This window comes from Heloderma suspectum, chromosome 2 (genome assembly GCF_057233095.1).
Source record: "Heloderma suspectum isolate Gila_16-S chromosome 2, 16-S_ref, whole genome shotgun sequence".
Classification (NCBI taxonomy): Eukaryota; Metazoa; Chordata; class Lepidosauria; order Squamata; family Helodermatidae; genus Heloderma; species Heloderma suspectum.
The window spans coordinates 102,018,958-102,046,519 of record NC_139459.1 but is presented as its reverse complement, the minus strand read 5'-3'; the positions used below and the strand labels follow the sequence as shown (position 1 = coordinate 102,046,519).

General features: G+C 40.5%; 1 protein-coding gene across 2 annotated transcripts in view; it reads right to left on the bottom strand.

Moving 5' to 3' along the window:
* Positions 1-1,193: 1,193 nt before the first annotated feature.
* Positions 1,194-27,562, bottom strand: part of PTAR1 (protein prenyltransferase alpha subunit repeat containing 1) — a 59,778-nt gene continuing 33,409 nt past the window's right edge. For both annotated transcript variants that reach the window (XM_084834377.1, XM_084834376.1), the window contains exons 4-7: positions 26,419-26,523; positions 24,839-25,052; positions 17,601-17,917; positions 1,194-15,058 (exon numbers count right to left, since the gene is read on the bottom strand). In XM_084834377.1, the coding sequence (XP_084690503.1) occupies positions 14,713-15,058; positions 17,601-17,917; positions 24,839-25,052; positions 26,419-26,523 (982 nt within the window). In that variant the 3' untranslated portion in view covers positions 1,194-14,712. The remainder of the gene's footprint in view (positions 15,059-17,600; positions 17,918-24,838; positions 25,053-26,418; positions 26,524-27,562) is intronic.

Here is a 27,562-nt window from a genome sequence, read left to right as displayed (position 1 = left end):
TTAAGGAGAACTTAGTATTACAGAACTTTTCCCAAGAGTCACTTCAAATGACAAAAACGGTGTCTAAGCAAGGAATGGGAAGATGTTCATCTCTAGATTCTAAAATCAATTTTTGATCTTTAATTTCAGATGTTAAGAGAGGAGTACTGAAAAAATGTTTTCAATACCAGGCAACATCTATTCTTGAAATCAGATTTCATTTTTTTAAATAGAAAATCTAGAATACTGCGTCATGGTCAAATTAAATTGCGCTCCCCCTTTTAATCACCCCAGTCAGATACCAGATATTCATATGGCTCTGCACATATGTGTATTGTTACTGAATTTCTGAGATAACTGTGAGGTTTTATTCAGGAAGGTGGGCCTTCTGTTCTGTACTGTTCACACCCCAGGTATGTATTGGAAAACGTTCTTGAGTCAGAAGAACATTATATTCAGTGTAATAATGTGGATACCTCAAACGACTCATCCACTTAGGGTGCAATCTTATGCATGCTTAGACAGAAAAATGTCCTATAACTCCCAGCATGCCCTAGCCAGCCATCCTGGCTGGGGCATGATGGGGCTTGTAGGACTCTTTTTTTTGTCTAAACATGCATAGGATTGCACCCTTACTCTACTTTCTAAAGAAAAAGTAGCCCTTCTCTCCATGGTAGGCAGGGGAAAAGCACGGGGGCTTGTGCTCTGATAATGTTAAAATGCCAGGCAGCTTGGGAAGATGGAGGTTCTTCTTTAAAAAGAGGAGCACATACTGTAGGTTCTTCCTCACTTTAAGTTCTTCAGTGACAACAGTATAGAAGTTTAGGTGTGATAAAGGTTTGTTAAACTGACGAAATTATATTATCAGTGGCACGATCAGTTACCAAGAACTGGCAAGTATCACCGGCTTCAGGATCATACCGACTATATTGGGATGAGAGGTCAAATAGGCTATCAACATGCATGAACAAAAATGGCCTCTCTCTTTTTTTAAAGTTGCAAGAACACTCAGACTACATTGAAGAGTAAAAGCTTCTGGCCAGTTATTTGATCAGTTACACCCACAGGGAGCAACAGGTTCCCACTGAAATCAACAGGATCACACATTTATGTAAGAGGTTGATTACTTATTCCCTTTTTAAAAGGTGGCAGATTTTTGTGTGTACTGTATGTTTACAAATATTAAAGCCTCAGAAAAAAAGGAAAGGGACTCAGAATAATTTGTAGATGCTTTTTTTTTTTTAAATACCTGGTATAATCCAGACAAAGGTAAAGACTTAAGGCTGTAATCTTATGCATAGTTACCTAGAAGTAGGTTACCTAGGACAGGCCATAGCTCAGTGGCAAAGCACCTACTTTACACGCAGAAGATTGCAGGTTCAATCCCCAGCACCTCCAGGGAGGGCAGGAAATACCCCTGCCTGAAACCCTGGAGAGCCACTGCCAGACAGTGACAACAGTACCGAGCTAATTGGACCAGTGGTCTGACACAGTAGAAGTCAGCTTCCTATGTTCCTAAGTAAGCTCCATTGAACATATTGGAACGTGTCAGTGCAATCCTATACATAGTTACTGACAAGTTCCATTGTGTTCTTAAATTTAAGACTTAAGTTTCCCGCAGATTGTCTTAAGCAATTTGTGCAGTAATCCTATACATATTTACATGGAAATAAACCCATTGAATGCAATGGGTTTTACTTCTGAGTAGACACGGATAGGATTGCACTGCTTTCTAACTGTAGCAATTTCACTGAGCTAAGCAGGTCTGGTACTGGCTAGGGCCTAGACTGGAAATCAGCAGAGAAACCCATGCAGGATCTAAATAATAAATAACATTGGCAGAAGCATGCCTAATTAATGTTAGGATGGGCTAATTGTGACTAGTGGGTTTCTTAAACAGTTAATCTTGGTTATACCTTTAGTATCATGCTCTCCCTATTGCTTCAGCCAATTATCTATATCACATCCATATACTTTCTACATAAGTTCTCTTCCTGTTTAATCAAATGTGTTTTTGCCTTGTTGGCCCAGAAAAATAGTTGGGGTGGTAGTGGTAACTCATTCAGCACAGTGGATCACTTTGCATTCTAAGTGTTGTGAACTAAGGAACATTAGCTTCTTTTATAATAGGAATTGCCTTGCTGGATCAAACCAATGCCAAGCAATGGTTTTGTGTGTGTAGGGGGTGGGTCAGGGAGCACAGCTCCAGGATTTTTTAAAATATTTTTTTTCTGAACAAGAGCAATAGCATCTTCTGGACTGCCAAGGTAACTGAGGGACTTTCCTTGCTCTGGGAAGTGAATAAGGTGATAAGGAGGCTTTCAAGTTGTACTATTTTTTCCAACGTTAGCACAGAGGTCAAGAATGAGGAAAATAATTAGGCAGAGGCTGGGTATGTCTCTCCTTTTCTTTGATGCGATTCCTACTTCACATTAGCAGTTTCAACACTTCTTTGCAGGGTTGTTTGCATTTCTAATTAAAAGCCATAGCCTGCATTTCAGCTGGCTGAAGATTTTGTTTGTTAAATCTCAATACGTTTTACAATTTGAACCTATGTAGTCAGAAGTGAGCACTACCGAGTTTGATGGAACTTTCTCCCAGGTAACCTGCATAGGATTCTAGTCACGTTTTGTAAATGTAATTGAGAGATTTTATTAGGGATTTGTTTGTTTGGGATGTCTATGTTTTATGATGTTTTTAACCAGAGTGTTCACTCCTTTGAGTATTAATAGAAAATCTCTCTCTCTCTCTCTCTCTTCTCTCTGTGTGTGTGTGTGTGTGTGTGTTAGACATAATGTTTGTGGGTGGGTGTGTATGCATATAACAGGGATTAGGAATGTGTAGTCCTCCAGATCTTGTTAGGCTACAACTCCCATTACCCCTCACTATTGACTATGCCAGCTAGTTGGACTCTATAGGTCAGTGGCACTACAAATGAATGAGTTTGGCATGTTTTAATTTTTGTATTAATTCAAGTCAAGGACTGCAACTGAAAAGGCTGCTTGTACAGGAACTCGAAGGAAGTGAGCTGGAACCAAGAAATCTGTTGTTCTTGAGACATGTCAGAGTTTCCAGTTGCTCCAAGGAAAGCTAAAGAATATAGAGTAAAATATTCTGTAAATGTTCCACAAAGAAAGACTATTTGGGTGAATAGTTAGGGGCTGAGTAGAGGTTTCTTAGTAGAAGTTCTATAAAATTATACTTTTAATAGCGTGTTCAATTATGTATCTTAAGCCTTCTGAAATAGGGCATATTAGAAGTCTAATTAAATAAGATGAAAATGTCATGCTCTATTGATTCAAACATAACACATCCAGTTTAAAATATTTACGTTATTTTATTCAGTCACTGCTTTGCTTTTATTGTGTTGGCTATCTTCTGATGTTTGTTGTTTTTGATATATTGTTGCATTTTGAATTGTTAGGTGAAAGTAGAAATACTGAATAGCATATGGTTTTAAAAACAAGCAACCACATGGAATCCCTCAGGAGGAAAGCAGGTATATATGTATAAGCACCACCTCTCCTCAAAATCACAGCCTCCCAAAGCTGCCTTTGATCTACCCCTGCCCCACCCCCTTTTGTCAGGGCTTCATTTGTCCTAGTGACTATTTTTATAAACCATTAATGTGGGATGAGTATGCATACCCATTCAACAAAATTCTTTTGCTTCAGGGAAGGAAGTGTGTTTGTGTGGACATATGCAAGGGAGACTTGAGTGTGAGATTGTTTTGTATTGAGAATACAACTAAGTAAAGGTATAGTTAAATTACACAAATAATGTAATACTCTTAATATGCACTGCTTTTGTAAGATATGCCAAGTAGTGGTGGGGGCTGTCTAGGAGGAAAAAACTAGGTAGGACTAGTTCTGCTCTTATTAAGGTACCAATCAAGGATTGTCTCATATATTATTGAGTTTAGTTTTATTATGTGAAATTTTACAGGAAATGTAAGGATAAAGCAAGAAGTTAAGCTATTGCTGCCATCTCTCTCTCTCTGAAAACGTCCCCTAAAAATCCTGTATCAATTCCATCCTTTTTTAACCAACATCTAGGCTTCGCTGCAATATCATATGGCAGTTTTCTAAGGGCTGAGCGACATATGAACTGGAAATGGACTGGACCCAACAGCAATAATTATTTCCAGTAGAATCCTGAAAAAAGTCCGTAAATTCTGTTCCTGTATGACAGCTGTCAGTCAGAAGTATATGGATATGTCAGCACTGAAGCCTCTTGCTACTGCAGCTTCACCATTTGCTTAACTGACAGCTGTCATTCAGGGGATTGGAGTGAGGAATACAATGCTGTCCTATACTATATCATGTATGCAAACAGCCAAGGTATTATCACCCAGCACTGCTTGTTTCCTGCTGTGTTGAATGCAGTCCAGACTTAATATGCAACCTATGAATTGGTTGCTCAGATTAGCTTATTTTTAATGTTAGCACCTATATTAAAATCTACAGCAGCAGTGCAGAACCTCTTTCAGCCCAAGGGCTGAATTCAGTTTCAGGGAAGCTTTCAGGTGGTGGGCTGGTCTGAAGGCAAAAACAGCGTGGCCAAAATAAGAAAAATACAGGATAGTGTAGCTGAAAGCTCTTACTGCCCATGGCTAAGCTTTAAGAAAGACATTTAAATCTAGAATGGGGGGAAAATGCACAAAAGCCGGGAAACCACCGATAGGTGGTTAGGGGGAAGGGGGTGTGGCTATATGGGGGCCTCAGGAGGACCAGATGTGGCCCCCAGGTCTGACTTCTCCACCCCGGATGTACAGATACTAACACAGTCGGGAGCTTCAGGGACTAGTGCTGTCCAACAATCTTACAAAGAAGAAAATGAACTTCAGGATATATTCACATGGAAGACTCCAATTTTAGGAGAATTTTTATTTAAAAACTGCCAACATTTAACCAAAAAGAAAAAGGACACTATTTTCAATTTTATACAGAAATACAATAACTTATCACTGTGCTTAGTATATTCTGTCACTAGAACATTATATACAAACACACACAAAAATCCCAATACCCCCACCCAATGTACTGATAAATAAGTGGAAAATTCATTTTGCTGTTCATTGTCACTGTTACCACTACAATTTTAGCTGCTAAATTTGGAAGACATCTGCATAGGGATGGATAGAATTCCAGAACCAGTTTGTAATATTTTTATATTACTAGGATAAGGTTAAAGAAAGAAAAGAACTTAAATGTGAGTATAAAATATTTGAGAAAAATCAAGGCATAGGTTTCTGGGCAGAATGGGGAGACTGGCAGCTGTCATCTTACCTTAACCATGACAAGCAGCTATGTCAATATTCTAAGCAGGATGAAGTTTCCACTGCCGTCCAGACATAAGCAGAATTTCATAAAATTGTGAGATTCCACATCAGTTTAATTCCTATAAAGATGCCAAACTTATAAAAGAACTAGGATAAAGAAAATGAGTGGAAGGGGGCTATGCATTCCTAGGTAGTTACGGTACACTTACAGAAGTACTTTATGTAGCTACATTAATCCTAAATCATAGCAGCAATATAAACCAGTGGGAGAGCTGATTGAATTGATTGATTGAACAGTATGCAGTTCTTTTTATTGCACCAAAATATGTACCTTGGATTTTGAAAATGGAAAAATCAAAACAATGCAACACCTGTGAAAAAGATCACCATAATTGCATACCATCCATGTATTTAGGTTGTGTCCATATGAATGGTTTGTGCTAAGCAATACTGTAGCACAACCTTCCCTAACCTGGTGCCCTCCAGATGCGATGGACCACACTTCCCATAATTCCTCACCAGCATGGTCAATGGCTAATGGTTAGGGAATGCTGTAGCATAAAACCAGTTTTACACTTGGACTGCACCATGTTTTCATGGTATCACTACACTAGATTTAATACTGATGCCAACAACAATCCTACTGTATTTTTTGCATAGAACCTGATCCTTCTGTGAAGCAGTTTCATGTACTCACTCATATCCCCCTACCCGCACCCCCCCAGTATATAATGGCCAAAGCTCCCAAGAAGGGGCAAGGATCAAGGAACTGAATTAAAATGGTGTTTGTATTTTCATTTAAATTTGTAATCCCATCCCAGTTTTAGTTGCCCATCCTCAAGGAAACAGCTAAACATTCAAAGGGCAAGTGTATATATACTTCTATATTTAAAAACAGGCTTCTGTAGGAGGGTTTGACAGCCTATGAGTGTAAAAAAAATCCCAGGTCTATTTTGAAAGTAGAACAGTGTAGTAAAAAAGGAAAAAAAAAGATGTAGCTCATGAACAACTACTACAAGCAAAGTGCTGGAGAGAAATAAGAGCCAGTGCATATGAGCAAGTATTTTTTTTCATTGCTTCAACTGCCCCACGCACAACACAGTCAAGAACAGAAACTGCAATTGTCATTCTATTACAAGTTTTCTAATGTAGTTTGATGACTAAGTAGCCTGCAAAAATGGAAGATTCTACTTTAGGCCAACTATTCCAATTGTCCAAACATCGTAAGCCTAGCGCAATGACAGGCAGCAAAAAGTGGTCAATCATGCACAGAACAGTCATGTTAATTGGTCCCAACTCTAAAAATTAGTTACCATTAGGGATTTGTCTTGCTTGTTCTGGATGGGAGCTTACACGCATCCTGGAATATTTTATTAGAATAGTGGTTAAGCTTCTCAACCACCCTGTGAGATATTTTAGGATGAGAGAACAAGGCCATCCAGAGAACATCATGATAGATAGTTGGGTTTGGACTTTGGATATGGGAAATCCAAGTACAGCTCTAGCCACCACACTGCACTTCATCCATAGAACCCTTCATTGCCTTCCACTGATGGCATTCTTCTTGATGGCACTCCAGTTGAAAAGACCAAGTTTACAATCTGTATCAGGGAAAGGGCAAGTAACTAATCTGTAGTCACTTAATTTGTTCTTTGGCCTATCCAACAGCTTTAGGGCAATATACAGTATTTTAAAAGATAACATAAAATTACTGTAGATGCCCACACAAAATCCTCCATTACCTGCTTTGGACAATGAGTTCAACAGAGAATTCAAAGTTTCTGATATATTTTTACCAAATAACCTGTTAGAATGGTATAGTTGCCAGTCACAAATTGCATATAGTTGACATCAATGAGAATATCTGAGCCATGGTTAAAATTAATAACCTGTACTGATATATCTTGAAAATTCACTATAGTAGAAAGACTATGAATTGTTTATTCATTACTGGCTTAATGGTAAGCAAGTTCAAAGTATTAACTTTATTTTTCCTTGGATCTAATTGAAGTTTTTCCTGTTAATGTGCTGCAAGTAATTTATTTCCCATTTATCACTGCTTATTGCAAGGGAATGCAAATATGAGGATAAAATCCTTCCTCTAAACCATGGCGCAATAACAATTTTACTATTTGAATTTTCTCTTATTTTTGATGCTGTATTTTCTTTCATTGCATAACTAATGAATCACAATGGTATATTTAGACACCCTGTTATAGAGTACTACTTAGATGGAAGTGACAAAACATGTTTCCACATCAGTACAGAAGTTGACAATGGCCTGAGTAAGAAGTAACAGGAAACTATGGTTTTTCCTGTTACATGAAAGAGACGGCAAGCCTTGGGTGACTGGGGGAACTATCCAAGATCAGAATTCTCAAGATCAGATGACATGGGGAATTGTGGTTTGTAGAAAAGCAAAAGCTTCCAATCCCTCATGGGCATGAAAGAGAAGAGGAAAGGGGACAGTGTACAAACCTGTGGCTTGCAACAGCTCATTCACATTGCAGGAAACTATGGGTTTCTTTTACATCTGAACTGGGCCATAGACTTGTTTTATTCTAGCTTCCAGTACCACTCAGCAAATGAAAACCTCTTGTAATAAAATTCGTGAAGGTTGTGCAGCAGAAGTGGACTTGCGGATTGCATCCATTAGATTACTCTGTAAAGTTAGCAATTTGCTTTGATATTTATGTTGTAATGACACTAAGACAACAAACAATCGGCTTTCACACACACACATGCACAAAATGAAAATATAATGTAGGAAAAAGTTGGAATATCATGTAGGAAATCAGTTTGGACCTTCAAAGAAATGAGTAGGAAACATTTACTCCTCTGGGGTTTAGTACCATATATCAAATTTGCATTCATTTTTATAGTTTCACACAATGGAAATAACCATGTTTTTTCAGAACACATATCCATCCAAGTATTTATCAAATATATATAGGGCACTTGGCCATAGTTACATATGCATGTCTGCAATCCACTAGGCGCTGCTAGTGTGCATGTTCCACTCATTTCAAAACTTTAATCTGGCAAATTTTAAACACCTCTTATTTCATAATAATAGTATTACACCATTGGGTCTCTTGATTATAGGCACCATTCAAACTTAAGACACTTTTAGGCTGCAATCCTATGCACCCTTACTTGCAAATAAGTTTGTTGAATTCAGTATGACTTACATTTGAGTAAACATGCATAGGATTATACTGCATGCTCATTAATTCTGGCTAGATCATGCTCCATGTTAATAAGTAAGTTCCAGATATCACTGAGTGTCTTAATCACAAAAGATTACCTGGATTATGTTTTTCTCTTATCATTCCTCACTCCATAAGGCTGATTCCATGTGTGATCTTGGTAACTGGAGATCTGCAGTAGTTTAGGTGTTATCATGTCTTATCAAGAGCAGGAGTTAATAATTTGTGCCATTAAATAGGATGTGATCTCAAGTCCTCCATTCAGGAACACTCAGGTGCAAAGAGGTAAGTACTTAACATTCAAGATGAGGCCCACAACTACTTTAATTTAAGGTCCAAAATAAACTGTATGTACGTAGAACAAAACCAAAGATTTTTAAAAAGCTGTTAACCAGTCACAGCATTTAGTTAGATGGCTAAATTGTTAAGAGACCATTGTTATGCATTTAGCATTTCAGTATTTACACATCATAGATAATATAATGGTAAAAAAAGGAATCTAATGCACTAGATAATCTATGCCCTGAGTAAAGTAGCAGTACAAACTAGAAGTCACAGGGAAGAGTCAGAGTTTCTATCACTGACCTTGATGTACACTAAAAGCATCAACTGACCACACATGCCCATTTCCTTCATTTGACAATAATACAGTGCTCGGTTTGTGGAAATGGCAGAATGGAGTCCAGGCATTGGAGAACTTTCTGACTTCTAAAACTGCTGGAAACATTTGTTTCCTTAAGAAATCGGATTGACTTAATTGATACAGTTCTTCTTTTCAAACCCTAAGCTTGAGGTTCTTGATAAAAAGCAGTCTCATCTGAAGGACATGGCCTTATCTTGGTTTTTGGGAGGTAGTCAGTGTTATCTGTAAAATACCACTTCCCCCATTGTTATACTACACTCTTCAGAAAGAAAACTATTGCGGACACCATATAGTGAGAGAGAAAGAGAGACCATCACTACACACAGGCTTGGTCATCCACCAAAAGCTGCATTTAAGACATGTTTCAGAGTATGGGTTCCTTCCACCTTATATTTAATACCAAAAGTGTCTTAACTTCCACAGAAGTGCTGTCAGTGGAGAGGAACGTGTCTAAGGTGCTTTTAAAAGTCACATCCATCTTTCACTTGGTTGATCTTGAGATGTTGAGAGCAAATATAAACTGACAGTCTAATTTTCAGCATTACAGAAGAAGATACTAAAAACTCAGGTTCACTTGTGTATTTTGCAAAAAGCATTATAGTTTCAAATAGGACTAAAAGCATGATTTTTTTTTTTTTTTGGTTATCCAAAAATATTAGTACTCTCAACAGAAGCCACAGAGCACCTTCAAAAATTGCTTATTGGATTTGACTGTACAGCCACTTCCTGATACTGGCAGACATTATTTACTTAGAATGGTTACAAATTGCATTATTTAAAAAAAGAGTAGACCAAGGAAAAGTCAATCATATTATGCACTTATTATAATTATGTAACACACCATGAGAGAGAGAGAGAGAGAGAGAGAGAGAGAGAGAGAGAGAGATGCAAATTTTGAATCAGATTTAAGGTATAAGGGTGAAACTAACAGCATCACAATATCACCATGGCTTCTTCTTATACATAAGTCTGCTACATAATGGTAACAATGCAACTAATAATAAATTATGTGTGGATTATTGAAGTGTCCATTATTTAACTCTTGCTTAACAAAACAAAACTGTACTTAAAAAATAAAGTATAAACACTCTGCCAATTGTTGTAACAAGAAGGAAACCGATTAACTGTGACAAACCCACAACACAAATGAAATGACTTCCACTGGTGTTGGTTATATTTACATGCACCACATTAAAGTCAACATCACCACAGCTCAATCTATTCCTGTGTTGAATTTTAGTGTTCATATCAGCACTGTGTTGTTCAGAATGGCAAACGTATCTGCTCTGGTCCTTTTGCTGTCTCCCTCCCCAATTTTAACTTAAAGCAAAGGGAGAAAAACACTTCTACCATAAGATTTGCCAGGGAAAACTCATCAGAGAGGTGACCAAGCCACACAACCCATGTTTCTCCCCATGAAGACAAATAGATTTATCCTCTAGCAAGACATTCTCACACAGGTGCCATTATTTAAAAATACCGAATAAAAGAAAAAGAAAAAAAGAATAGGGTTCAACATGGTATTTACCATAATGCAAACATTGCCACAGCAGGGCTGAATATTGTGTAACAACTTATGTAAAGGGCTAGTACAGATTCAAACATTATATAAGAAACAGTGTCACCATAACCATCTTGTACTCACAGCCTATTTTATCAGTGAGATAAAATAGTTTTTCAGCATGTTTTATTTTAACGAGATGAAGCGTCAATTGCTGAATCAACACTAGTCAATGTGCACATTATGGCAGTTACCATTTAAGTTGTTAAGTTGTTTGCTTATGTTGACCTCATTGTTTAATACTCTTAAACATGATTCTTTTTTGAAGTCTCATGTGATATCCACAAATATCTGCAATCCATATACACCAAAAAGGTGCCACTGCGAGATCTTATCAAGTGTGCAAAGAAAAACAAGATCACTGCATTTGTTCGTATGTAATATACAGTGCAGAAAAAGTAGACCTAACACTCTCTGAATTCCTAAAAACACACATGCAATTTAATGCTCAAGGATTTTTTATGTTATATCTGTATTAACTCAAAGAACTGTAAGAATGAACAAGAGCTTGGTGCTGAAAGGGTGGTCAGGTGTAATGCCCTGGTTCAATTATTAAGTTGGAATATCTTGACCTCTGACATGCTAAATGTTCAATATAGGATTACTTAGCACTGCAGAGCTGTGCTAGGTGACTTTTAATGTCTGGTAATCACCAGTGCCCAGAGGCACAGTTAAATAAATGTGACGGCTGCTCACGTAGCTATTTCCCAATCTGGGAAATCAAAGAAACCAGTCAAATTAAAAGAAAGTGTTCACAACTTGTGAGTTCCCAATGCAATGCCAAAAATCTTAATACTAGAAAATACATTACTAAGGAAAGATCTCAGACAGCTTTTTACACAAGCAATTCGAAGTATACACTATAAAAACAAAATTAATTTTTAAAAATTGCTTCTATTTACTTCTGTATGTCTAAACAACTCTTTAGATTTTAGAGGAGAAATTATATTTCTTTTGCTATGACCCATGCTAATTTATCTTAATTTTCATTTTGCTTACAATGGCATCTTTGCTTTTAGGTACCCAACACCGCAAGATCTCAGCTGCAGAAAAGGCAGGAGAGAGGGTTTATTTGCTTTTTCATTGGAATTGTTAATCAGTCATTTCTATGAATCTTAAAAAGGCACTCTTTCCCAGCCACCAGCCACTCTTGTTCCATTTATATCCCTTTAAACCTCTTAAGATACTCCCCTATATTTTGGAAACTACTGAGGCAAGTTTAAAATCCAGAAGTACTTCTCTATTTGATTGCAGACTTAGAATGTGGTCCCCATTTCTGCATACACAGTTCTTACTGCCATCACTGGGAGGCACAAATGCATATTTGAGGGCAGAGTCTGACCTCATGTCTATGATAATGGAAGGGCTGCCAGATTTAATAAGCAGAGTTATCTCTATTTATATGTAGCTCCAGGGAATCTAGCTGGGGCTTCAGTTTAAGAATCAAAGAGAAAGCAAAAAAGATTTCAAGCCACGTTTCACTATAATTTTTGAAAGCTTTCATAAAATCAATCCAGCTCGAGCAGAGGGGGAATTCTCTGCCCATCATGAACGACCATCTTTATTGCACCCCCATTTCACATATCCTCTTCTATCCCTTGTACATTTATATGATACACCTGAGGAATGGCAAAACCGAAAGACAAATGGAGTAAATCCTCTATGGAGTAAATCTGCCATTGCACATCCTTGATTGATCTCAATGGGGCTTGCATGGAAGCACCAGAGGATCCCATTGCAATGAATGGATGATCAGAGTGCTTAGTGGGTTCTGTTTTAAGTGACTTCATCTTCGTAAAGATAAAATGTAATTATATGCAGAGTCAACACTGCCTATATCATGCCTGTATTTCGAGTAACATTACAGTGTGCATTAAAAGCCAAACTGTGTGGACCTTCACACTTTCTGGGAATGGAGCCGCTACAAGGAATCTATATCTATGGAGAGAAGGCCAGACTGGGGCAGATTAAACCAATACTACCCTATTCCTAGGTGGCCATTTTGCAACTCCTTCTCTTCCACTCAACCTCCAACTTTGTGAGAGCCAGAGATACCCTTAAGCATCAGCATTCTTCTTTTGGCCAATTAAATTGTGCCAATACTTGCATGGGATTTAAACTAACTATTGCACTGTACCATTCAGACAATGGAATCAAGTCTTAGGATGCTGGCCATGTTTCTCCTAGTTCTACAACTTCCTTACCTAGGGGGAAAAAAAGCAGAACACATCTCTCATCTTTGTGCAAGGAAAACAGGCACAAGAATTGTGACTGGAAATGTTTCACCAGTAGCTGGATCTGTCCAGCTGGTGGGTGGTGCAAGAAACCCAAGTAAACTATTTTTTCAGTGAGCCCATTTTTAAAATGGCATATTATTTTCAAACAGTCAGGATTTGTTTTAAGGCCTTTCATGTGTATGCCCAAAACACATTCACTCCCATGGGGTTGTATTCAAGCCTGCCCATCCACCAGCAGAACAGAAAACACTGGTGGAATGGCTTCCCCTTCCCCCCTGCACCCCTTCCCCCCAAATCTGCTCTGAAGGGTTGGGGGACCCTTCAGAGTAGATTTGGAAGTGTGGGGTGGCTGCAGAGGAGAGTACAGGGAAGTCTGCTTGTGATATTACATTTAAGCCATTGACTCCATAATTAGTAATGTTGTCCTATATTATTGGCTTGAATTATGGAGCTCCTTATGTACGTGGAACTTCAAGCTAAGCCATGGCTTCCCAATTGACTTCAGTGTACACAGATTTCCACTGAGCACACACAAAGCTACTATTTTGATTAGTCAGTATGCAGCCCTGCTCATACACAAGGCTCTGCTTGGAGTACACATGGAGCCTCATATTGGAGTTGTGTTCAGTGGGCTGTACTCATATGTTTAGCATGATATTACTACAATGGTTTAGGAATCTCAAATGTGGGTCAGTGTTAATGAAATACCAGAACAAACTCCATCATATTTCACTGTGCTGTTAGCAATAAGGAATAAAAGCTTTTCAACAAGAAAATTAATTGCCTCTCCACCCAGTTTATATTTGATGGATTTATAAATAAAAAGAAAAGTCACAAGGAGGAGGCTGAATAGAACAGTTACTCTCAATGACAGAAATCAGAACATCTATAGGAAAATACTTAATTTTTGTTGGTGTTTAAACATACACAAAAAAGGCCTTTTCATCCTAAATATCTGTAGTGTTTATCTATGGCCTGTCATACTTATGAGGCTTTGCTAAATTCTGTAGTGTTCACAATACACTGAAAATATACACAGTTAACACTGAAGTAAATGAAAATAAAAATACAACGTGCAATGAAGAACTATAATAAACATACTTATGTGAATGAGACAGATAGTTGTATCTTTTTTATAATTCTCCTGCAATTACATACTACCTATATTCCATTAGAACTGGCACTACAATGCAAGTATAAATCACAGTAAAGTTGTCAGAGTAATTCAAATGTGAACTAGAACCAGGTTGACCGTAGCCTGAACTTTTCTAGTAGAGCAGTGGTGCAATGCAAGCAATGCAATGACAAAATGAAAAAAATTGTACTCAAAACCACTCTGGCCAAACCCCTGTTTGCACTGACGTTCTGGATGATAATCCATTGTCTTCAGTGGCCAATACCTTTGATTAGGTGCATTTGTTATGGAAGAGAGATTTAGAAGCAAGTTCGTTTTGAACCAGTTGACCCAGCTTCCTGTTTTCCTGGCACACCATTGTATTAGCTACTTAAAAACTTGTATTCTTCTTAATTTAAGGAAACAGTTTGTACTAGAATTAAGGAGTTTGTGATGTGGAGTTACCCTACAGACATGCAGAAATTCAGAAAAAAAACTTCAGATGATTAACACTAGGGTGTTTTTAAAAATATAAGTTAAACTAAAGCCATCATCATCAAATGGACTTCAGCACTGATAGCAACAATGAAGGGTTGAAAAGTGGCTGGTGCCATTATGTGCACCTGTGTTTGAAAAAAGAATATTGCACTAAATAAGGGACCCTGCAGGTTTTAAAAAATCTCCTTCTTCACTGACCTAGAAAAGAAACCAGCCATTTTCTGTATGCACCAGCAAACCTTGCCTGCTCTGCCTCCCTACATGTTGATAAAACTTGATCGATGAACCTGTATTCCACTTCCAAATTGACAGAGAACTGCACAGGAGCACGTTTCAGACGTTTGCTTTCTTGAATGTAGCCTTGTTTGTTGGATTCAATCAAGCCGTCAATATCCATGGCTTGGGTCACAGAACCAAGTGCAACACCAGGGTGTGAGTTATTCAATGTCCCATCAGTATTATCTGCAGCTGTTGACCAGATGCTTGGATGTGGAAATTTGTTCTTTAAGCGGTGCTGAAGGTAGAACACATGCCGTCTTAAAAAAAAAAAATCAGAGAAAAATCAAACTTCCAGCACTTCTTATATTAGATGATTGATTATAAATAACATTTCTGCCCTCCTCCCGCAAAAGACAGGTTACTTCACATCTGAAGCATTTTTTTAAACCACGCTGGCTTCCAACTTAGCAAATCTGGCATGGTATACAAAAACCTATCACTTTGATCATTTTGTAAATGAAAGCTCAATGCAACCCCTTAATATTTTGCTGTGGAAATTCATGAAAAGACACAATAACAACTATTAATGGGAGGGGCAGGATAAACCTCTTAACTTCTCAGTGACTAATCTCAAAGGTCTCCAACTGGAATAGCAAATATTATAAGAGTCATGGTCTGACAGTTCATTCCAATATCAAGAGGAGGGCCGTGATTTTTTCCCCCCAGGTTTTCTGAACATGCCAAACCTGGTAATGATTTGAAAACTTCAGATGGTACAGAAAGGGGTGGCTGACCTTCTGAAAGGGGCAGTTGTTGGAGAACTAGTCATTGCTAGTACCTCAGCATCAGCACCGGCTCCTTATTTTCTTTGAGGTGCTATCTTCAAGTGCTACTTTTGAACTGTATGCAACCTTTAATCACTTCAACTCAGCATGCCAGAGATGCTGCTCTCTCTTCTGAAAGACCTTCAAAAACGAGCCTCTGCAGATGTACTGCTGGCAAATTCTCAATCACAGTTAAGATCTCAGTTTTGGCTGTGGGGCTACGCTTGCCCTTCTTGTGCTCTTAATCACGGTTATGCATTATGCCAGTGCTGACATAAACAACATAACCCTAACCAGGGTTAGCCATTAGTGGTGCAACAAGGAAGCCTCGTTTCAAATCAAGAGGGAACTCAAGTTAGCAGTAACCATGGTTAATGTCAGTGTAGACTGCAACACTTAACTGCTGTTAAAGCTTGTGGGGGAATTTGCATATGAGAGGAACATATCCTCCCATGGCCCACTCCAGCTTCTTAACCATGATTACGAGATTGTGAGCATTATGTCTGCTTGTGCTGGCTTTTGGCAGTCAAACTTCAGATGGGTGTGTATCTGACACAGTTCTTCAAGTGATCTAACAGAACAAAAAATGGTTCAGGTGTGGCTATACCTCCAATATCTTTCGAAGCGAAGCTTACAAATAATTCATCCAGTTTCTCTGCAGCAATCCAGTCCCCATTCAATGCTTCTTTTGCACCTTTGTCATTTAACAGTCCTACTAACTCTCAGACTGAGCCCTTGTATCTGATGTACTTAAGTGTCCTGTTGACAACTTTAATATTCTGTGAAATGTAATGTAACCTGTTATCTGGAATGTAACCTGTTATCTGGAAAGAAGATTAACATCAGGGGTGAAATCCAACTTTCATGAGCAGAAGACAACTCATGCAACAGATTTTCCCTTCCCCATCTCCCTGTTGCAGCCCTCTGTGCCACCTGAAAAGCTTCTCTAGAGGGTGCTGGGGACCTACAAAACATTGTGAAGCCTGTCTTACTGGGCTGCAGTGAGAAGGGGGAATGGCTTGAAACTGGGAACCTTATGTGAGCGGTGGAAGATCCTTCCACCTGATTTCAGGCGATTCTCCCCATCCCAATGCAACCCAGTACGACTCCTTTCCCAATGTTCTATAGGTCACCCCACTCTCTGGAGAGCTTTTCTGGGGTGGAGGGGAGGTTACAGGGGGCTGCAGGAGGGAGGAAGGGAAAGATCCACTGCATAAGCCTGCCTACTGCTCATGCAACATTGGATTTCACCTGTCTAAAGCAGCCTTCTGAGAGGAAATTATAAAAACCGTCATGAAATTTGATGGATGTCACACATCAAAAGTCATACATTGCTGCAAGATAAAACCCCTTCTAGGTGGAAAGTAGCCTTCATGCAGAATGCAAGAAATAAAAGGTACATCTGAAGTATGGTGGGTGGTGACACACAGAACGAGGAATTTCACCTCAATCCTTTGTTAACGGCTTTTAGATGTCAGGTCAAGGCGGTCCTCTTCTGGAGAGCCTTGGGTTGTCCTGATAATATCTCTTTCCTGTTTCTGCTGCTGTGATTAATGTTGCTACTAATTATCAGGTGTTTTGATATGATTTTATATTGTTGTAATGTTAGCTGCCTTGGAGTCATTTTGCCAAAAGGTGGGTTCTAAATATTTTAATAAATGAAAAGGCAATGTTGGTTGATTATAAAGTAACGAAGGCTCAACAGCAACTGCATGAGGCCACTTTTAAAACCAAGCTTGTGCTTCAAGAGAGCAAGCTATCTTTGTGCTGAACTTGCAGATCTGGAAATTTTTTCTGCATTGCCACAAACCACCAGCATCACGGTTTGCAATGGTGTGGAGAAAACTCATCCTGAGTGGTGACTATCCCCTTCAACCTCATTACCTTGAATAAGGGAGGGAATGTGGCTTGGAAAAACTCCTTCCTGAAACCCTGGAGAGCCGCTGCCAGTCAGTGTCGACAGGAGTGGGCTAGATGGACCAAGGATCTGACTCAGTATAAGGCAGCTTCCTAGGTTCCTAATACACTTCCTTACCTGTGACACCACAGGGTTTCATGCCCAGGATAAGTATTAATTAAATCAGTGCAGAGCTCTATTTCTTCCTTTAGTAGAAGAGACTGATCTGGCCGTTGTTCTTCCGTGCAGGCAGCTCCTGCTTCTTCATTTTCTTCATCTTTTGGAAGACTGGGTGCTTGCTGATTGGCCGCTTGATTATGTATCTGTACACTACAGTCAGTCCCAGTCCTGCCAATCAAAGACTTTAATAAAAACTGGCGGTAGTGGAATCCACTATGGTCTGAAACATGCATGGAAACCCAGTGTTCAGTGGATGAAAGTTCATCAAGAAGAAGCTGAAAATCAAAAGCAGATAGTAAGATCAAACTGGCAATACAAGACAATGGCCAGCTTTCCCTCCATCTTACAATTTTCCTTTTTATGGGAGGGCTGGGGTATCTTTTTAAACGCAAGGCCCACATTCCCTCAGGGAAAAGAGGTTGGGGGCCATGTACTGGCAGTGGGCAGGGACAAAGCCAAGGTGGGCAAGACTACCACATTTGCCCTCTTTCTCTCCCTCTACTTCTTTCTCTTTTTAGCTTTCCATTCACACACTCTTTCTCACAAACTCCACACATGCCTGCCCGCCCGCCCATCCATCCACCCACATCCACCATTCATTTTCTGGTTTTGAAACACACCTATCCATACACACCCACACACCCAATTCATCCATCCATTCTCTATTTGCCTCTCATACTCACAAACCCGTTCTCCTCCAGTTGTGTTTCCATTTCTGTTCTGCTTACCCAGACAGCCTTCGCCTTCCCCACTGGGGGTAAGGAGGCAGGCAGGCTCATGCGTGAGCCAACCACAGAGTGCCTCTTTCCAAAGGATGTTACACTGCTTGAGCCACCACCCTCATGGTTGGGCCTACAAGCTCACTCCCGCCTACCTCCCAGTCTCTCTCCCGCTCATCTCACAGTGGCCACCTTTGCTGAGAGCAAAAGAGAGAGGTGTTCGCAAGCTGACAATGTGCAGGAGGGCCTTTTCTGTGGTGGCTCCGCACCTTGGAACCCCTTTCCCCAGGAGATCCATATGACTCCTTCATTGCTTGCATTTAGGAGGACAATTCAAACTTTTTAATCAAGACTTTGAGCCCTCCTAGATATTTTAGCTGCTGTGAGTTTTGTTGCTCGCTATTACTTGTTTATATCGTTTTACTGTTTGTAGTGAATTTCCTTTTTATTTATTAAAATATTTAAATCTCCTTAGGGAGGAAGAGTGGGATATAAATTATTTCGCTCTCCTTAGGGAGGCAGATCTATATTTAGATCTCCTTAGGGAGGAGGAGTGGGATATGGGATATAAAATTTTAAACTAACAAACACATAGTCTTAATTGAGAACATTATTAAGACACTTTGTCCACTCCTCTCTTGCCTTCCTCCTCCATTCTCACCAGTCCACATTAACTCCTCCTCCTCCTCTTCAGACTTCCCCTCAGAACAAACATCTACACAAATGAACTGATTAAGTGGCAAGATATAACCAATGGCCACTGCTTTCGACCTTCCCATCTCTCCAAAAATGACCTTCCCATTTCTATTCCTGTCTCCCACCAACAGCTCATACAGAACTACGTCTGTGCGAACATTTTGAGATCCACAGATCTAGTTCACATAGGATGGTCATCCATAACCCCTGAACAGAATCCACAAATCTCTGACAAAACAAGTAGCCATTTCTGGGGGGTTTGCTGTGCGCGTGCGCACGCACGCACTTCCAATTAGGTGAATGTACCCAACTGAATGCAGAGTTCCAGAGAATAGCAAGGAGAGACAAGAAGGCCTTCTTAAATGAACAATGCAAAGAAATCGAGGAAAACAACAGAATGGGAAAGACTAGAGATCTCTTTAAGAAAATTGGAGATCTCAAGGGAACGTTTTGTGCAAAGACGGGCATGATAACGGACAAAGAAGGCAGGGACCTAACAGAAGCAGATGAGATTAAGAAGAGGTGGCAAGAATACACAGAAGAACTATACAGGAAAGATCTGAATGTCCCTGATAGCCATGATAGTGCGGTCATTGAACTTGAGCCGGACATCCTCGAGAGTGAAGTCAAGTGGGCCTTAGGAAGCATTAGTAACAACAAAGCTAGCGGAGATGACAGTATTCCAGCCGAGCTATTTAAAATCCTAAAAGATGATGCTGTTAAAGTGCTGCATTCAATATGTCAGCAAATCTGGAACACTCAACAGTGGCCACAAGACTGGAAAAGGTCAGTTTACATTCCAATTCCAAAGAAGGGCAACGCCAAAGAGTGTGCAAACTACCGCACAATTGCGCTCATTTCACATGCCAGCAAGGTGATGCTCAAAATCCTACAAGCTAGGCTTCAGCAGTATGCGAACCGAGAACTACCGGAAGTACAAGCTGGGTTTAGAAGAGGCAGAGGAACTAGAGATCAAATCGCCAACATTCGCTGGATCATGGAGAAAGCAAGAGAATTCCAGAAAAACGTCTATTTCTGCTTCATTGACTACGCTAAAGCCTTTGATTGTGTGGATCACAACAAACTGTGGCAAATTCTTAAAGTGATGGGAGTACCAGACCACCTTACCTGTCTCCTGAGAAACCTGTACGAGGGTCAAGAAGCAACAGTAAGAACCAGACATGGAACAACCGATTGGTTCAAAATTGGGAAAGGAGTACGACAAGGCTGCATATTGTCACCCTGCTTATTTAACTTATATGCAGAGTACATCATGAGAAATGCCGGGTTGGATGAATCAGAGGTCGGAATTAAGATTGCTGGGAGAATTATCAACAACCTCCGATATGCAGACGATACCACCCTAATGGCAGAAAGCGAAGAGGATCTCAAGAGCCTCTTGTTGAGGGTGAAAGAGGAGAGTGCAAAAGCTGGTTTGAAACTCAACATTAAAAAAACTAAGATCATGGCATCTGGCCCCATCACTTCCTGGCATATAGAAGGGGAAGAAATGGAAGCAGTGACAGATTTTACTTTCTTGGGCTCCAAGATCACCGCAGACGGTGACTGTAGCCCTGAAATTAAAAGACGCTTGCTCCTTGGGAGGAAAGCTATGGCCAACCGAGACAGCATAGTAAGAAGCAGAGACATCACCTTGCCGACAAAGGTCCGTCTAATCAAAGCTATGGTTTTCCCAGTAGTAATGTATGGCTGTGAGAGCTGGACTATAAGGAAGGCTGAGCGCCGAAGAATTGATGCTTTCGAACTGTGGTGCTGGAGAAGACTCTTACGAGTCCCCTGGACTGCAAGGAGGTCAAATCAGTCCATCCTAAAGGAAATCAACCCTGAGTGCTCATTGGAAGGACAGATAATGAAGCTGAAGCTCCAATATTTTGGCCACCTAATGCGAAGAGAAAACTCCCTGGAAAAGACCCTGATGCTGGGAAAGACTGAAGGCAAAAGGAGAAGGGGACGGCAGAGGATGAGATGGCTAGATAGCATCACGGATGCAATGAATATGAACTTGAGCACGCTCCGGGAGAGAGCGCAGGACAGGAAGGCCTGGCGTGCTATGGTCCATGGGGTCACGAAGAGTCGGACACGACTGAACGACTGAACAACAACAACAACAACAAAATACACAGTTCCTTTTAGAATGCTGGTTGCACGGTCACTGAAAGGAAGGCACAGAAAAAGCAGAAAGAAAGATGGCACCAAACCACAAAGTGCCTGTTTGCTTTTGTGCAAGCCCAACATTTTGGAGAACTAACTCCTTCCTCAGGAGCTACCTGAATTCGTAAAACCAACCACTGCACAGTCTACTGAAAGGCTATGCCCACCTTTTCCCATCCAGCATTTTCCCAAGGTGTTCTTCACATGACTTTCCTAACTTAGGTTTCTATTCAAGTGGGCGACCTTCAAACACAACATCTTTGTTGCACTCTTTCACACAGCCTTCCCCAACCTGGTCAGCCTTCCTCAATGGCCATGCTGGCTGAAGATATGAGAGGAGAGGAAGGCCTGGCGTGCTATGGTCCATGGGGTCACGAGGAGTCGGACACGACTGAACGACTGAACAACAACAACAAGTCCAACATATCTAGAAGGCACCAGGTTGGGGAAGGCAATTTTAACAGGTTTTCCACAGAGACACATCTATTCATCAACTGCTGGTTCAACAGAAGCAAAAGATTCTAGCATATGATACCTCAAAATGAAAAACAGACTAGTATTTGGCATGGGATGGCTCCCAAGGGAGAAAGAGAACAACGCAACTAGGTATTTTAGGGAACGAATTCAACATTTAAAACCAATTTAAAATCCTGCAGCAAGAAGAATAAGTATGCGACCTGTATTTCTCCACAGGCACTGTTACTTCTAAGTCACCTACGATGGGAACCCCCTGCAGCTATAAGGTTATTCATGTGCAGATAAGGTTATTCATGTGCAGATCCAGCAGGGGGCCGAGGGCTACAATTAAAGAAATTTCAGGAAAGGGGGTTATGGAAAGCAGTCAGAACGAAAAGGAAATGTCTCTTCGAGAACAACTCCTCCTTCTAGGCTGGGCAATGAGATTTTTTTTAAAAAAAAGCACCCAGGAAAGACAAGAGAAAGGTAGCAAGCTGGAAGCAGCATGCGAGCAGAAAGTGAGTGCCTTACATGGAGTCAGTCTCCTTTGAAAACTGTCCCTCTCAAAAATATAGCTAAAATTCAGGCCAGAAAATTGGAGAAATTCTGGAGTCGATGGACAGCAGTCTGGCTGCCTTCCAAGTTTGAAGATCCACGAGAGAGAAAGAGAAAGAGAGAGAGAGAGAGAGAGAAAGAAAGAAAGAGAGAGAGAAATCCTTAAGACAGCCTTCTCCGACCTGGTGCCCTCCATATCTATTGGACTACAATTCCCATCATGTCTACCTAGCATTGCCCATGTATGATGGGAGTTGTAGTCCAACACACATAGAGGACACTAGGTTGGGGAAGGCTGCTACATGTTAAGTCATGAAGCACTAATAGCTCTACCAGTACTGGGGAAGCGTTGGCCAGGTGAAACCCAGCCTGGGGGGACAACCTGGCAGCCTTGGGGCACAAGGGCTTAAACACCCCCCCACACACACACATAACAATGCATGTATAGACCTGTTCAGGCATTCACTGGAATGAATGCAGTGGGGTGGAGCTGCGCGTGCTGGGCCCGCCCCCAACTTCCCCGTGTATGCCTGCCCCTGCCCCATCAGCCCCTGACTTCACCGCATTGAGCAGCAAGATCTGAAGGGACATTTCACTTGTGCTTGCTTGAATGCAAGCAGAATCTTCGTATGACTGGGGAACCTGCACTTGCCAGTTTGAAACCACTGGAAGTTTGAAACTCAACATTAAAAAAACTAAGATCATGTCATCTGGCCCTATCACTTCCTGGCATATAGAAGGGGAAGAAATGGAAGCAGTGACAGATTTTACTTCCTTGGGCTCCAAGATCACCGCAGATGGTGACTGTAGCCATGAAATTAAAAGACGCTTGCTCCTTGGGAGGAAAGCTATGGCCAACCTAGACAGCATAGTAAGAAGCAGAGACATCACCTTGCCGACAAAGGTCCGTCTAATCAAAGCTATGGTTTTCCCAGTAGTAATGTATGGCTGTGAGAGCTGGACTATAAGGAAGGCTGAGCGCCGAAGAATTGATGCTTTCGAACTGTGGTGCTGGAGAAGACTCTTACGAGTCCCCTGGACTGCAAGGAGGTCAAATCAGTCCATCCTAAAGGAAATCAACCCTGAGTGCTCATTGGAAGGACAGATAATGAAGCTGAAGCTCCAATATTTTGGCCACCTAATGCGAAGAGAAAACTCCCTGGAAAAGACCCTGATGCTGGGAAAGACTGAAGGCAAAAGGAGAAGGGGACGGCAGAGGATGAGATGGCTAGATAGCATCACGGATGCAATGAATATTTAATTATAATGTGTAGCGTTCATTATCGCTCTGGATTAAACCCCAGAATGGCTGCCGTAGCTTTACTGCAACTAGTTTTTCTTTTTAGAAACAAATTGCTAACAATCTTTGCTAAATGGTGGAAGGAAAGTCTTTGCTCCCTTTCCTAGGTCATGCTTTTGGAGGGGGGAAGAGTCTTTTCTCTGCAATCCCTTTCTATTTGGGACTTAAGTGACAGGGCTGCCGGACTACCTGACATTGTCTTGGAGCCCATGACATATTTTTCAAGTTATTATTAAAAGGTCCTCATTGAAGGTTGTCGGCTAACAAGATGGGGAGAGGGCGGGGGTGGGGGGGAGAAGAGAGAAGAGTTTGCTAAATGATTTCCCTGCAAGGAGCTGAACACAGCTTACAGGTTTTGCACACTCAGCACCCTTCCCTTGGAAATGCTCAGGCAGGGCAGCAGATGATGGTGGAGATGAAAGAATGCAGAGTCAAGCATAGCTTTGTGGAAGGTCAGTGGGCCTGCATAATAAAAAAGGCACCAAGCCTGCTTCAGAGATGAGAAATTGCAATGTGAAAGTCATACAGATACTGTCCTTTTAAAACTTAGATCAGGGCAGGTAGAACAGTTTCCAACTTGCTTGTACAATCCATTTTAGAGAACACCCCGTGAGTACCACCCTGAAGGGGTGGAACCAGCGGCTTTTCAACCAGGTATTTCTGTTCCAGTTGATAAGGCATTTTTAAAGCCAGTTAGCCACATTCCAGTTGTTTGATGTCATGCTAATTCATTAAAGCAGCATAAGCTGAGCTGAAGGTTGTCCTCAGATATCTGAAAAGCACTTATAAATACCACTATGTTGTTTCTAAACTGTTTGATTTCTTTGAACCTATATTAATACATGATTTCCATCTTAACAATGCATACTGTCTTTAGAGAACATAAGCAGCAGAAAGCCCAAGAATCACTGTATTTAAATATTTGTTGTACAACATCGTTTCGTGTATTCTAGCAGGAGCCTTTATGGAGTTTTCCAGTACCTAATTTATCTTCATCCGCTCTACTCCATCTTCCACAATCTCCTGTCTCCCTTTGCCAAAGCATGGACTTGAATTACCTACCAATAATGTTGTCTAGTGCTCTGTGCAGCCCCTAGTTTGGTTGACTCCTTGTATGAATCAAGCTCAATACAGTACATATCATTACTTTCACACCTCCTCAAAAGCTCCTTAGCCATAAGTGATAAAATTCAATTCCAAAGATTTTCATATTAATAAAAAACTAACATTCCAACTCATGCAAATGCTTCTTCTTACAAGGTTAAAATGCGGAACTTCTATTTACTATTGTACCATACCTTTGTACTGAGCTTTGCCAAGTTCTGTAAAACCCAGATGCGATGGGACCAGGCATTATAATTACTTGGATATCTCCCAGCAGCTTCACAGCAAACATCCATTTCTTCTTTCACTAACCGCTGTATTCTTTCCGTGGGTGCTGATTCCATATTCCCTTTAGTCACAAGAGTGGGCAAGGAGTTTTCCTGAATTAGTTGTTGCAGCACCCATCGTCTGGTTAAGTAGTGTAGAGAGTTAAGAGTGCAAAAGCCAATTTAAGAGAGAGTGAAAACATTTTATTTTGTTTGTTACTTCATTATACTAGTTTTTAATTCACAACAAACAGGAAGTTGGAATGGAGAAAAGAAGAAGTAGACTAACCTTGAACTAATCATCAGTCAATACTCTAAAATACTTCTTATGGCAGTGAAGTGCTTTTGTTAGTTACTTCTGACAGTAGCCCCTGTTTGACAATGAATTCTTTTAAAAAGCATTCCAAACTAGTACTTCCTTTTGAAGGACCTATCCTGAACCCACAGAGAATCAACTTGATTGGGCAACTCTTGTTCCAGCATTATCAAACACTGGCCACGTTTAGACAGTCATATCTTGGCTTAATAAGTCAGGATATGCACAAACTTTGTTGGCCCACATGCAAGCTTTTCGCTGTTTCTCCTCCCTTTTGCATAGGCAGCTAAACGAACCATGCGTAAAGATGGCTTTTGAATCCTGGCATATTCCAACATCATTAACTATAGTTCCCAGTTCAGATATTACAGGAAACTATGGTCAAGTCCAGCTTCCTGGTTTGTTTTGCTGTTCACACAAAGGGAGGTGCAAAGAGGCAACGAAGGAGCTGCATATGGGCATACAAAGCCTATGCATATCCTAGCTAATTAAGCAAGGATTTGATTGTCCAAACTGGGCCATTCTCTAATAATTCTCTCCACACTGTTAATACTGATATGAACTTCTTACATCCCTTCTTAATCATCATTTTCAAAACCAAAAAATATTAAACTCTTTAGCCTTTCCTTATAGTTGTCCTTTTCTTCAGGAGATCCTTTTTGAGATGGGGTGAGCAGAACTGTACATAGTAGTCTAAATGTGGCCACATCATGGATTTATATAATGGCATTATGAAACATTATGTTCTCATTTCAACTATTTCCCTAATAATTCGTAATACTTAATTTGGTGTTTTCACAACTTCAGGACACAGGGTTGTATCCAATGGTAGTCGTACTTAGAGTAGACCCACTGAATTGAATGGGATTTAAGTTAGACTAACATTAGATACAACCTGATGTTCATGTTTCCAGTGAGGTCTCCATTATGACCTCAATATTTCTTTGCTGGTTAAACACAGTCGATTTAGAGACACATGAAGAACAAAACATTTATTTTTCAATACAAAACCCATTATATAGCAGACATTATTTTTGTACAACAAAGAGAAGTACTTTACAAGTAGACTACCTGGTAGTCTTCTTTATTCCCAGATAGCATCTGTCCCCCAAAACCCATAGGGGAAACGCAAATATATATTTCAATATAGAGGGGGCGGGGAGACAGGGAGGAAACACAGAGGGAGACAAACCTATGAATCCATGTTTCTGGACTCTTTGGAAACTTAGTTAGTGCCAATTTTCCAAGATGTAAATCTTTAACCGGATTTAAAGTGCCAGCTAGTATTAATTCTTTCCTGAAAAAAGTAATAAAATGAATAAATTAGGACAAACACATTTAATAAAGATAACCAGATCAAAACGAACTTGCTAGAAAATTAAGGAAGCAATCCTTTGGCTCCTAGACAGAGGCTGGGGGGGCAATAGGATATTTCAGATTTCTGGATCTCAGGCCAGAGTCAGCGCTCCAACCTCGGACCCAGGAGTCCAGGCTCCCCTCCCCCCTCGCAGCTGGCACGGAGCAGCAGGCTGCCTCTAGGAGCTCGCAAACATGAGCTGAGAGAGGCAGGAAAGGGAGCCTTTCTGTGGGCAGGGAGGGGAGGAGACCGGGGCAGCCAGCTTATGATGAATCCTCCAGCCACCCCAGCCTCCTTCCCTCCTTCTCCGCAGAGCCCCAGCTAGACAAGTAGAATCACCCATCTAGTGAAAATGCAGGGCAAGTACATATGATAATTCAGGGTGCAATCCTATGCATATTTAGACAAGAAAAGGTCCTACATGAGTGGCTGGGGAATGCTGGGAGTTGTAGGACTCTTTTCTGTCTAAGCATGCATAGGATTGTGCCCTTAAACAATGAACCCCCCCCCCTAAATTTACAATATAAGAGGCACAAAAACTTAGCTCTGTTGCTTTGAAATAGCCCAGGAGTAGTCAAAACACTGAACCTAATGAAGGAGTAAAACTACTCCTGAGTGGCCTTGCCTTCACAGCAGGAAGTATTGCTACTGCTGGCATACAAATGCTTCACGTCCACTTAGGTTTCTCCTCCTGCACAACCAAATTGTCACTTTTAAATAAACATTCTGGATTAAATTCCCACCCCTTGTCATGCATACATATAACCATGGAAGGTTTCAAAATGGAAGTTGCACAGATGTAGAATGGGCTGGTGCTTTTAGGCTGTAACACAGAAGGGAATTTCAGGTGGTTAAGTTATTGTCAGCAACAACAGGGCTTATTTTGTGCAGATCATGAGGGGTTTTTTTTGTTTTTTTTTTGAGAAAATGAATGCTTGCCATGTAACTTCCAATTCTCAAGGGAATACACATGACTACT